The 12,529-nt window shown below is 38.2% G+C and overlaps 1 protein-coding gene across 2 annotated transcripts in view; it reads left to right on the top strand.

The window, feature by feature from the left end:
• Nucleotides 1–12,529, top strand: part of PTGFR (prostaglandin F receptor) — a 63,448-nt gene that overhangs the window by 4,298 nt on the left and 46,621 nt on the right. The window contains exons 2-3 of one of the 2 annotated variants that reach the window (XM_082355790.1): nt 2,202–3,071; nt 9,399–9,470. In XM_082355790.1, coding sequence (XP_082211916.1) covers nt 2,274–3,071; nt 9,399–9,470 — 870 coding nt within the window. In that variant the 5' untranslated portion in view covers nt 2,202–2,273. The remainder of the gene's footprint in view (nt 1–2,201; nt 3,072–9,398; nt 9,471–12,529) is intronic. The other variant, XM_082355789.1, reaches the window with a different exon arrangement.

Genomic DNA, 12,529 nt, shown 5'->3' with positions numbered 1-12,529 from the left:
CTTCCCTCTCCTTGCTTCCCCGCCCGCGACACTTCGACTCCGGCATCCGGGCCAGTGCAGGCCTTTGGCGCCCCCCGGGGTGGGAGGGAAACCGGCCTCTGGCGTTTGAGCAATCGCAGAAAGTTTCAGGCAGTTAAGAGGTTCGAGAAGGATGTTGCAAGCAGAGGCCTGGGGGCAGTGGGGTAGTAGTGATCGAAAGTCGAGCTGTGAGTAAGACCCGGAGGAGGCGGCTGCCCTCCGGGCAGCCCCGGGCGGCCCCACTTGGGCAGGTCCCAGGAAAGGCTGGCTCCGGAATTCCTAGCCTCCCGGAAAGCTGCTGGGGAAACGCTGGCGGAAATAGCTCGGGGCGGGTTGGCAGTGGTGGCGGGTATAGAGGGTCTGTGACTCAGGCCTCAACTCACTAGGGAAAGAGAGACAAATAAATAATTCGCCTGGGATGTAGCTACCCTGAAGCTGTAACTTAGATCGACAGCATCTAGGCAGATGCGCCCACAGTTGAGGGCGGCCCGCCTTCTTTGCTCTCTTCAGCCAACATTTCTGCACAGGTGATAGCTGGACCAGAAAATCTTCCTAGAGACTCAACGCTGAGCCTTCCAGGGGTCACTGATGCGTGTGGTTTGCTGTTATTTGACCTAATTAAATAGTTTTAGAACTTATTCAGAGAAGCCCCATGCAGCGTCAGTGGGCTTGTGGCTCCACTTTGCACCCTCCCAAAGTTTGGAGAAGATGATTTTGTCTGCCTGACAGTCATAGGTCCCAAAGGAATAATCTGCACTTTGGGGACAAAGCTCATCAGAGAAAAAAGCAGAAACTTTAGAAAGTCACCTAGTTATTAAAATAGACTATTATACTTTAAAAACTCAACTGGGATCCAAAAATGGGCAGAAGACCTAAATAGACATTTCTCCAAAGAAGATATACAGATTGCCAACAAACACATGAAAGAATGCTCGACATCATTAATCATTAGAGAAATGCAAATCAAAACTACAATGAGATATCATCTCATACCGGTCAGAGTGGCCATCATCAAAAAATCTAGAAACAATAAATGCTGGAGAGGGTGTGGAGAAAAGGGAACACTCTTGCACTGTTGGTGGGAATGTAAATTGATACAGCCACTATGGAGAACAGTATGGAGGTTCCTTAAAAAACTGAAAATAGAACTACCATATGACCCAGCAATCCCACTACTGGGCATATACCCTGAGAAAACCATAATTCAAAAAGAGTCATATACCAAAATGTTCATTGCAGCTCTATTTACAATAGCCAGGACATGGAAGCAACCTAAGTGTCCATCATCGGATGAATGGATAAAGAAGATGTGGCACATATATACAATGGAATATTACTTAGCCATAAAAAGAAACGAAATTGAGTTATTTGTAGTGAGGTGGATGGACCTAGAGTCTGTCATACAGAGTGAAGTAAGTCAGAAAGAGAAAAACAAATACAGTATGCTAACACATATATATGGAATCTAAGGGGAAAAAAAATGGTCATGAAGAACCTAGTGGTAAGATGGGAATAAAGACACAGACCTACTAGAGAATGGACTTGAGGATATGGGGAGGGGGAAGGGTAAGCTGTGACAAAGTGAGAGAGTGGTGTGGACATATGTACACTACCAAATGTAAAATAGATAGCTAGTGGGAAGCAGCCGCATAGCACAGGGAGATCAGCTCGGTGCTTTGTGACCACCTAGAGGGGTGGGATAGGGAGGGTGGGAGGGAGGGAGATGCAAGAGGGAAGAGATATGGGAACATATGTATATGTATAACTGATTCACTTTGTTATAAAGCAGAAACTAACACACCATTGTAAAGCAATTATGCTCCAATAAACATGTTAAAAAAAAAACAAAACTCAACTGGGTTTAAATCTAGCCTTGTTAAGCGACTTCGTAAACCTTAGGAGTTTTAAGGTGTCAGTGAAGTGTCAGGAGGCAGTTTAGGAGGTGCCCAGTGGCAGAGTAGCCATAGAGGTTAACCAAGGGGTCTCAATTCTGGTATCTTCTTTACCTTGAAAATGAAATGTGGAACTGCAGGCAGATGTGTGCTGTTTTCAGTATGATGCAACCTTGCTCATGACAGGCCAGATAAATCTGATTCCCACCACAGGGTGCTGGGGTGCTTTGGCCTTCAATGTCAGATGAACAGTTATCCAGGGCTCATAATTTCTCTGTCTTTATGCTGCAGATCTCTGGACCGCAAGCCTGCACTGTTTTGAGAGGGAGATGACTTGAGTGGCCGGCTCTTATCTCCACAACAATGTCCACGAACAATTCTAAACAGCCAGTGTCTCCTGCAGCTGGGCTCCTTTCAAATACGACTTGCCAAATGGAAGAAGAGCTTTCAATATCTTTTTCGATAACCTTCATGACAGTGGGAATCTTATCAAACAGCCTTGCTATTGCTATTCTCATGAAGGCATACCAGAGATTTAGACAGAAGTACAAGTCATCGTTTTTGCTTTTGGCTAGTGCTCTGGTAATCACAGATTTCTTTGGGCACCTCATCAATGGAGCTATAGCAGTCTTTGTATATGCTTCTGATAAAGACTGGATCCATTTTGACAAATCAAACGTCCTTTGCAGTATTTTTGGTATCTGCATGGTATTCTCTGGTCTGTGCCCACTTTTTCTAGGCAGTGTGATGGCCATTGAACGATGTATTGGAGTCACCCAACCAATATTTCACTCTACGAAAATTACATCCAAACATGTTAAAATGATGTTGAGTGGAGTGTGCTTTTTTGCTGTTTTCATAGCTTTGCTGCCCATCCTTGGGCATCGTGACTATAAAATTCAAGCGTCGAAGACCTGGTGTTTCTACAATACAGATCACATCAAAGACTGGGAAGATAGGTTTTATCTTTTACTTTTTTCTTTTCTGGGACTCCTAGCCCTTGGTATTTCATTTTTTTGCAATGCCATCACAGGAATTTCACTTTTAAGAGTTAAATTTAAAAGTCAGCAGCACAGACAAGGCAGGTCTCATCATTTTGAAATGGTCATCCAGCTCCTGGGTATAATGTGTGTCTCCTGCGTTTGCTGGAGTCCGTTTCTGGTAAGGACCTATGGTTTTGACAATTTTTGCTTTGTTCAGTTAATCGATATTCAATACAAGGTTTCTTGTCTTTTCAAAGTTGGTAGTCTTGATGGGCAATGCTGTTTCATCTTTTAAATGCTGGAATTTACTTCTACTCAGAACTTACTTTAGTTCTTAGCTCTGGCTTAGAATTAAGCTATTTATGACATAGATGGTTATTTCCCCACAAGCCCAGAATTAAAAGAAATATCTCCCTAAACAATTCTAACCATAGTGTTACCTGTTGCAGTGTGGTATAAAGTAATTTTCACAGAAGTAACATAGTTTTAATATACTGAATATGATTAGTTTCTAAAATGTGAAAAAAAATGGCTATAAAACAATATTGGAATGGACTCCAGTAAGTCTTGATAGAAAATCACATGGACTTTTAATTTATAGACTGGCTGCTTCTCAACACAAAATGACCAGGTCTCAGCTTGCAAAGGGAGGTGATGAGTTGAGATAGTTGGATAGTGCAGGTGAACTAGATGGGTAGATAAGGTAAAGAATCACTAGTTCACTAACCCAGGATGATAGTAATGCAGGGAGGGGTATGATTGGCAGGAGAGCCAGGGATTCTTCTCTTATCATTTCATTCCTTCCTCTTTTTCAATTTAGCCAGCAGCTATATTTAACATCTTGGTATTTTTATTTGGAAATGACGGCTAAGTTTAAAGAATTAGCAACAAACATAAATCATTTATATGACTTTCTAGGTAGAAGACAAAATACTTATGATTGATAAGTATAACCATAACTCTCTCCAACAGTTTACTTTATGATGGAAAAAGTGATAGCATACAAGGAAAGAGAAAACATCCTTCTCTATGTAGCTCCTGATGGCAGTAAAGATTATTTTCATCCCTTTTTTTGTACCAGTGGAGAAACAGATTGGTATCCAAAGATAGTAATACAGGTGATACCCAGGTAGAGGTAAAGCAAAAGGATGAGACAAAGGTAGACATAACACAAAGGTCATGGTCATACCTTGCATCGTGTTATGCAGGTGCTTGTTAATAATGCAGTTCTTCTAGGCCCCCTTAGGTCCATTGTCCAAGAATTGTTGCCAGTAGAGTTTTAATGAACAATCCTGATGGTCCTGGTGAACAGAAAACTCTTTGAGAGCTGTTGCTGCAGACAGATCCTATGGTAGTTGATTTTATTCTGCAAAAAGATTTCTACTTTTAAAATATTTCTTTATTTCTATCCCTGTTATTTCCTCACAATTTGAATTTGGCTTCTGGAATTTTTGTATCATTTAAATATTTTTTTCGTGATGTTCCAGAACTGGTCCTAGGGGCCCAACCGAGGAGAGGATAGGCTACATCTGTCAATGGCAAGTCAACATTTTGAGGCTGGCTTATTGTCAATTTAGGAGGCCTTGGGTGACCCCAGTTAGGGGTCTCACCTGAGCTCATAGTTTAGTTGTTTGAATCTGAATAGCAGAGACGAGTTCTATCAACACTTCGAGTCATTTCAGTGTTCATTCTTAGAGAGTTTAATTTATGCTACTTGACAAAGGAAATTCCCTCAGAATAATGCTCCTCTTCTTCTTAAACTTTTGAATAGAGTAGCTTTTTAAAATAAACAGTGAGTCTGAGCAAAAACGAAATTAATTTGAGTGTTGGAAAGGGAATTCTAAGAAAGGGAAAAAAGAGGTAGCTGAAAATATTTAAAGAAAATGTAAAAATGAAGGTCCTAGCTCTGGAGAACACCTGAAAGCCATGAAATAGTGAACTTAATGAGAGACAGATGATCTGGCAACTGGGCTAATCACTGGTGTTTTGGTTTTTGCTTGTTCTGAGTCACCTTTAAAATTCTACTTAGTTCTGGCTTTTGACTTTGAGAAATAGGAGTTATAGGTTAACTACTGTAAGGGAATGGAAAGTAACAAAATTTCATCCTCGCCATGGGTATTTTGAATTTATGTTTTTCTCTAATTTTTTTCCTGAATTTTTGGTTTTCTTTACTGTTAAAATATATATTACAATTTAATTCATATTTTGAACATATTTCCTAGTGGATATAATTTTATGTTTGTGAAACATTTTCTGAGGTCTGCGTTCTATTTAACTGTGAATTATTGCTCCACCTATGACACCAATGTATCAATACTTCTAAAATGCTTCTTAGTGTGCAAAATTATTTCTGCATTACATGTGTAGTAGGTCTACCACAGATACCCCTTGCTGGACTGATGTTTCAAGTTGATTCAAGCATTATTTTCAGTTTCTCTTGTGGAGTCTTGGGTCTTCATGGCAAGTTCTGGCTGAAGGATTTATAACTTGTGGCCTGAGCATAAGTGCCTTGCACATTACATTAAGACCCCCAGACAGCTCTAAATGGAACCTGAGTGAAAAACCCAGGCTTGGGAATGCCAAAATAACACCCAACACTGATTCCTCTGTTGAACCATTTCTCCTTTACCACCTAAGTGCCCAGGAGGAACTGCATAGGTATTAATGACTGAGCCATTATTCTCCACCCTATATTTTAAAAGCTTCTTAGTTTAAAAAATAACTCTGAAACCAAGCTTCTAAATTCCCATAGATGCACTATAATTGTGACATCTTCCATGTCAATGCCCTACTTTACACCATGTGCCTTCTCTCTGATTGATGAGGATGAAATGTTGGATTTGTCATTTGAATGAACATCTGAAGACACTCTTTGACCTGTGTTCACTGTCATTTTCAAGCCTCAAACTGGAATGGGGTACAGGTGCATACACTAAAAGGAGGAAGTGAGTAATGCGGATGATGGTGTCTGGGTTTGGCAGGATTTACTGCATCAAAACATCAATAGTGGCATAATTTCTAAAACTTTTAAAATTTGTAGCTGATGAAAAGGGGGATACTTTATTAAGTTTGATGATTGACTTTAATACAAAGGTAAGATGATCATGATGTTTGTTAGAAATCTCTCTCTCTTTTAATAGACCTAATTTTTCTTGAGTAGTTCTAGGTTTACAGAAAAATGAGTGGAAAACAGAGTTCACATATAGCTCCTCATGTCTCCACCCCTCCACCCCCAGTCATCCTTATTATTAACATCTTGCATTGATGTAGTACATTTGTTACAATTGATGAGCCAATACTTGTACATTATTATTGACTAAAATCTGTAGTTTACATTAGGGTTCTCCTTGTGTTGTACAGTGTGTGGGTTTTGACAAATGTATATTGACATGTGTCCACCATTACAGTATCATATAGAATAGTTTCACCGCCCTAAAAATCCCCTATGGTGCTTTTTTTAAATTTAATGTTTTTTTTTTTTTCCCACCAAGGGGGAAGTGTGTATGTGTGTATGTGTGTGTGTGTGTGTGTGTGTGTGTGTGTATATGTGTATTTTCAGGAACTGAAATTTAGAAATGTCATATAATTGTACTATTAGTTTAAATATAACTTGTTAATGACTTTAAAAAATTTTCAGTATCTGAATTTTATAGTTTTAAACATGGTTAACTCATATAAATTCATTTAATTACAATCCCAACTGAAAAATCCAGGAAAATACAATAGGTACTTATTAGCTTACAATTCCATTTAGCAACAAGTTAATACAAAAATCTTTGAGAGTCAAATGGCAATTATAAAATTGTCTTGCATGCATTCTAGGTAATCACTTTTTCCAAATAAATAAATCTTGAAGATTTTTTCTGATGTTTCTAGAGTGACGGAGAAAAAGAAGACATTTAACAGCCCTTCTAAGTAACATTTCCTTAATAGTCTTTGCTTCTGTCTTTCCACAGGTACTGATTCTTTTTAATATTCCATTTCTAGAATATGTAGTCCTAAAAGGAATTTATTATTATTGCTATGCTTATTTCACTAGTTTGGCAGAGTATTAAATACTTGTTGACTGCTTGACTGTAACTTAAGTAGTATGAATGTCAAGAGATTGGAAATGATTGACCAGAATGTGGATTCTGAGTTCTGTAGGTGAGCGTTAATTAAGCAAATATTGAAAACAAATGGTAATTTTTAGTCTGTTCCTTAAGTCGGCAACTGTCGAGTTATGACACAGTTAAACTTCAGGGATCTTTTCTGGAAGGCTGTTTAGTTTGTTTACCTTCTCTTCAAGGGTAGAGGTTCATTTTGAATTGGGAAAAGAAGTATAAAGTATATGAAGAGCAAAATGATATTCTGTAGGTGAGTTTACCCAAGAAATGTGTTTTCTGGTGTAGGTAGAGATTGAATTTGATTTTTCTAAGGTTGTTACTCTTCTGCTAGCATCTCTAGTCATATAGGTAAACATTTGGTCACTAAGATGTTTGTCAGATATAAATCAAAAAATGAATGGTTAATTGAATTCTACTGAATTACTAAAGGTATTGGCATCATAATGACCAGGTCTTACAGGGCTAGTGGCAAATGATGGAACAATACAACAGAATAGAACATTTTGACTATTAGTGAAGATTGCTTTCTTTGAGATGCTGGCTCTCATTATCGTATGTAAGACCTGTGTAATGGAAATCTGTGTATGTGTCTTGTGCACCTGCCTCTACACCAAAAGGATGGTGAACAGATGTATAGTTACATGCTTCAAGTGAAAAAAAAAATACGGAAAATGTATAAATATGTATATACATAATGTGTACATGTTTGAATTATTTCCCAAACTAAAAAAATTAACTCATTTTTAAATTAGTTAAAAAATTTAACTAATTAGATCCATCATTGGATCTAATCGTACCAAATAAAAAGGGCTTCGAATGGGTTTCATTCTAAAATTAAAACCAAAATGGACTCTCACTCTCATATAGTTTTATGTCAGACCTTTTTGGTTATTCTTGCATTGCTGCTGATCTTAGAGGTGATTTGTAAGAAATTGTTTTAGCTGGTTTCCTTTGTGAAGGGGGAGTGCTCCCTGGTTTGGAATGTGGAAGCAGCAATGATGATGTCTGGAGAAAGGACTGGTAAGACTTAGGTTCTACTTTTAGGAAATTCGTAAACAACTCAGACACATGCAGCTCAAAATTCATATCCAGAAGAAAAGGTATGTTTTAGAGATACGTTAAATGTAGTTTCTATGATGGGAATTCAGGCTGCTCTTGTGTTTGGGTGGACATGGAGCACGTGGTGTGAGGTCAGCGACAGGAGCTGGCAGAGGAGCAGTTCTGAGAGATTTGGGAACACATTCCTGTCCCTGAAGCCTTGGTGTTCTCTTGCCTGGAGTACTCTCCTCCTGACATCCATGTGGCTCTCCCCCGACTCCTCTCTTAAATATCATGTTGTCTAGGTAGTCTATCTTAAAAAGTACCCTTTCTCTTCTCTCTTCCATTGCTCTGCTTTATTTACTCTCATAGCACTTAGCAGTATCTGATAACATGGGGTACATTTCTCTGTTTATTTGGTTGTTTTTTGGCTTCTGCCTCTAGCATGTAAGCTCCTTGAAGGAAGGGACCTCGATTATTGCTGTGTCCTCAGTTCTGAGACCAGTGCCTGGCACAGAGTTGAGCTCAGTAAGTATTTGCTAAATGAATCTCACATAAAGGAGGGCTCAGTGGGTAATGGCCCTCATTTCCACTTTGGACCCAGTCTGCTGATGAGGTCAGGACTTAATTGGTCGGCCCCGGGAATACTTCCAATACTTCGAATTGGGATTTGGATTGGAGAAGTCCGAGAGGGGAACGTGTGTTCAGAGCTTCCCCAGGAGTATTAGTTGGAAATGGTGTCCTGGAGAATCCTGAACATTCTACAATTTGAATCTGGTGCTAGAATTTAGGAATTTTGTCAGCATCATGGATAAACTAGGAATGATATTATTTTGTTATGATGTTTACATGCCAATTTCCTCTGTTAGTCTCAATGGTCCTTGGTAGCTAGGAGCTATATTACTGGTTTGTGTTTTAGCTTCTACAAGTAGTAGGTCATAAACCAATGTTTATTGAATGAATGAACTAAGGAACCAAGTATTAAACACAAAGTGCTGAAGGCAAAGGAAACAATTAGGTGATATAACTTATTCGTAGTTATTTTTGCCCCATTATTATCTTTAGCACCGCCTTTTTCTCTACATGCACACATTTTTTTCTCCCAAAATGTATGTGTTTTTTATTGGTGTTTTATCTTTGAGGGGGTCACTTCAGGAGACAGAAGGGAAAAATTTCTTTGAGTAAAGACCTGCAGGTACTGGTTGTACATTGTCATAAATAAAATCTCCATAGTAAATGTTGAAATTTCTCTATAAAATGGGCTTGCTTACCTCAAGCCTCTGCCAGCTGATTGAGTGACTACATGGCTCAATTTGTATTGCTAATCAGACTAAAAGATTGAGTAGGTCTTATATTCATGGAGGATTAATTCTCAGAAAACTCCAACAGACCTGTTTAGTAGACACTGGTGCCCCACCCAGATCCCCTTTGGGGTGAGTTTTGCCCCTGGGGAAAGTACCCTCAGCCAAGGGAGCTGCCTTGCCCGTGGTGGTGCCCCCCTCTCTTTGGTCATTCTGTGTACATTGACAGGTGGGTGTGGGGATCCAAAACACTTACCCCCTTGCCTCATTTGGGACATTTCTGAAGGGTCATATGTGCTTCAGAGCTTGTAACTCCATTCCAGTTCTGCTCCTCCTGTGCCAGATCCTGCTTTCCTCATCACCTCACTGTACTCAGAAAAATGCCTGCATGTGGATCTCTGTCTCAAAGTCTGCTTCCCGCAGAATCCAGTTTAGGACCATCTTCTAGAAGTCCATTTGTTCACACATTATCTAAATATAAAGTATATTACACATAGGTTTACAGTGTGATTTGGTAAATATATTGAGTTATGTATAGGCCTTTGGAATTGAACTCATTTGAGTATATGATCTCCCTTCATGGAAAAGTATGGTGCAAAATTGGACCAGCAAAAGTCAATCAATTAAAAAAAGACACTGCTAGGTGGAGAATTTACACAAAAGTCTGTTGATTTAGTTGTGCACGGTTGTCTGGAATACTTAGGTATTTTAAGTTTATTTACTCTTGGCAAAAATATGGCTTCTGGTTTTTAAGGAGAGAGACATAAAAATGCCCAAAGATATCAGACATTGAGACGGCACTTACAAAACATGACTTGAATGATTCAAGTGTAAATGAATCAGAAACATGTGGATTAAATTTATACCCTCATGGATCTAAAACTCTTCTGGCTTAATGTGTTTTGGGGTTTTAAATTAAGCCCCCAAACATTTCAAGAGCAATTCAAGATGTTGATTTGCCCCAAATCTCTCTGGGTTGCCAGTTTTAACTTTATTTGCTTAGTCTTATCCTTACAGGAGGTATATAAAATGCATTGCATTTATGTTTGCTTTGGAAATCATTTATAGCCACACCAGAGTTTACCTGTTATTTCAATGCCATTTATCTGTATTTAGAGAGGATTTCATTCAATAGGAGAATTTTGTCTTTTGATATTTGCAAATATTACCTTTCCAAGCTTGTGTAAATTTGTCATTCTGTCAATCCTCCATCCTGGGTGTCAGGATGGTAATGCCACAGAGGAGTGGGTACAGTTGTGGCTTTATACAGACAGGGAGGTGGTTTTTCTCACTCCTGCTAAGCTATTGAACCCCCAAATTAAATTCAGACTGTGAAATGCCAAAACAGAGTATGGCTGCGGTGTGATGGCAAAGGAGACAGAGACAACTGGATTGTGTAAAAGATTCCCTTTAGCTTTTCGTGCACAGTCCCAAATCAAGCGTTCCTTTTAGAATGCTCTAGTTATTTAAGCACAGGCCGGGGGCAGGGTCCCAGCCCCACCATCTCTTAGCTGTGACCTGGAGTTACTCTAAGCCAATTTTGTACATCCATGAACTGTTTATAATAATAGATCTTACTTAAAGGTACCACTGGAAAATATGATTTGTCCTCCTTACAATCTCATAACATAGTGATTGGCATACAGTAAATGCTCAACGCAATCCCCAGATCCTCCAGCTTCTATTGCTGTTATTGCCACCTGCCATCTCAATTAGAAATAGTCATCTGAGTTCAGTCCAGATGTTTTCCATTTCTCCTCTCTTAAGAAGGTTTGGTCACGCTGGGATCAGAAAACGTTCCTGAACAATTTCCCTCGAAGGTTCAGATTATTGTGCCTCATTTCACTGTCTCACCAGAAGTAAAGATGTTTCGTGTTAATCTTTCACATCTTATTTGAATTCAAATAATCTAATAATATAGTATTATAATTATGTGTTAGATATTAACTTATACATTATTGAACCAAGCTAAAATTAGCAAAAAACTATTGAGACTGTTATGTATAAAGCACTACTATTGGGGCTGTGCCCATTCCAGGAGTTAAAAGATAAAGCTTTTTCCTCAAAGAGCTGACAACTTAGTTGGAGTAAAAGATATACTCGAGGAGCTAAAATATTAGCTCAGTGTCGTGTAGTAGTTAAGAGCCTGGGTTCACGTCCTGTTTCTTCCGGTTCCTGCGTGTCCCTAACCACTCTATGCTTCAATTTCCTCACATGTAAAATAGGTAGAGTAATAGTATTGCTTCATTGGGTTGTTGTGAGGACTAAATAAATGAATAGATGTAAGTTAAAATAGTGCCTGACATAGTACCATATGCTTCAGTTATTATACTATTATCGTTATGTTGCTATTACTGGTAAATATTAATGCTGCCGACCAATAAAAGCCAACAAAAGATCATCTGTCAACAAGCTGATCAAAGGCACTTTTTAATTAGTTATTAAATGAATAAGGGTGCTATAGTAGGAAGCCATTACTTCCAATTTGGTGGTCCACAGGGAATTATTTGTCTACTTATTTGACAAATGTTTATTGTGCACCTGCCAGGTGCCAGGCGGTGTTCTAGATGCAGAATAACAATCTGTGTGATTTAATTGGTCACTATATCTATGGCCTTAATTAACAGTATTTATAGAAAAGGAAAAAGGAAGACATATATAGAAAATTGAAATATGAAGATATTTGATTATACTTTATGTTAGAATAAAATAGCAGGTACATGTCAATCCCAAACTCCCTAACTATCCCTCTGCTATGTTTAAAATGGAAAACCAAATAAATGCTTTTGCTTGAAAAAAATACAATAAAATAGATATGGCAAAAAAAAAAAAAAAAAGAGTAGCAGGCATACTGTTACGAATGTAGTGGATGAGATTATTTTTGATAACTTATAAATATCTATATCATATCATTTAGAAGGAAAAATTACTGGAAAAAATTGTGATCCAAAGTCAAGTAATGTAAATTGTAAGGTAAAACAAGGAGAAAAGAGATAATAATGTATATAATTTCTAGAGATATAAAAGTGTACAAATAACAAACTCTTTAGTATTTGGGACAGGCTCGAACAAGATTAGAATACAGCAGGTTGTAATAAATTAATATTAAAAGCTAGAAGATTTTTCAAGTAATGAAATATGAGTAGTAGAAAAATTAAATCAGATAATAAAAATTTCATAATTCAAAGTAG

This window comes from Balaenoptera borealis (assembly GCF_965194805.1).
Source record: "Balaenoptera borealis genome assembly, chromosome: 1".
In the NCBI taxonomy this organism is placed as follows: Eukaryota; Metazoa; Chordata; class Mammalia; order Artiodactyla; family Balaenopteridae; genus Balaenoptera; species Balaenoptera borealis.
This window is presented reverse-complemented; position numbering and strand designations above follow the sequence as displayed.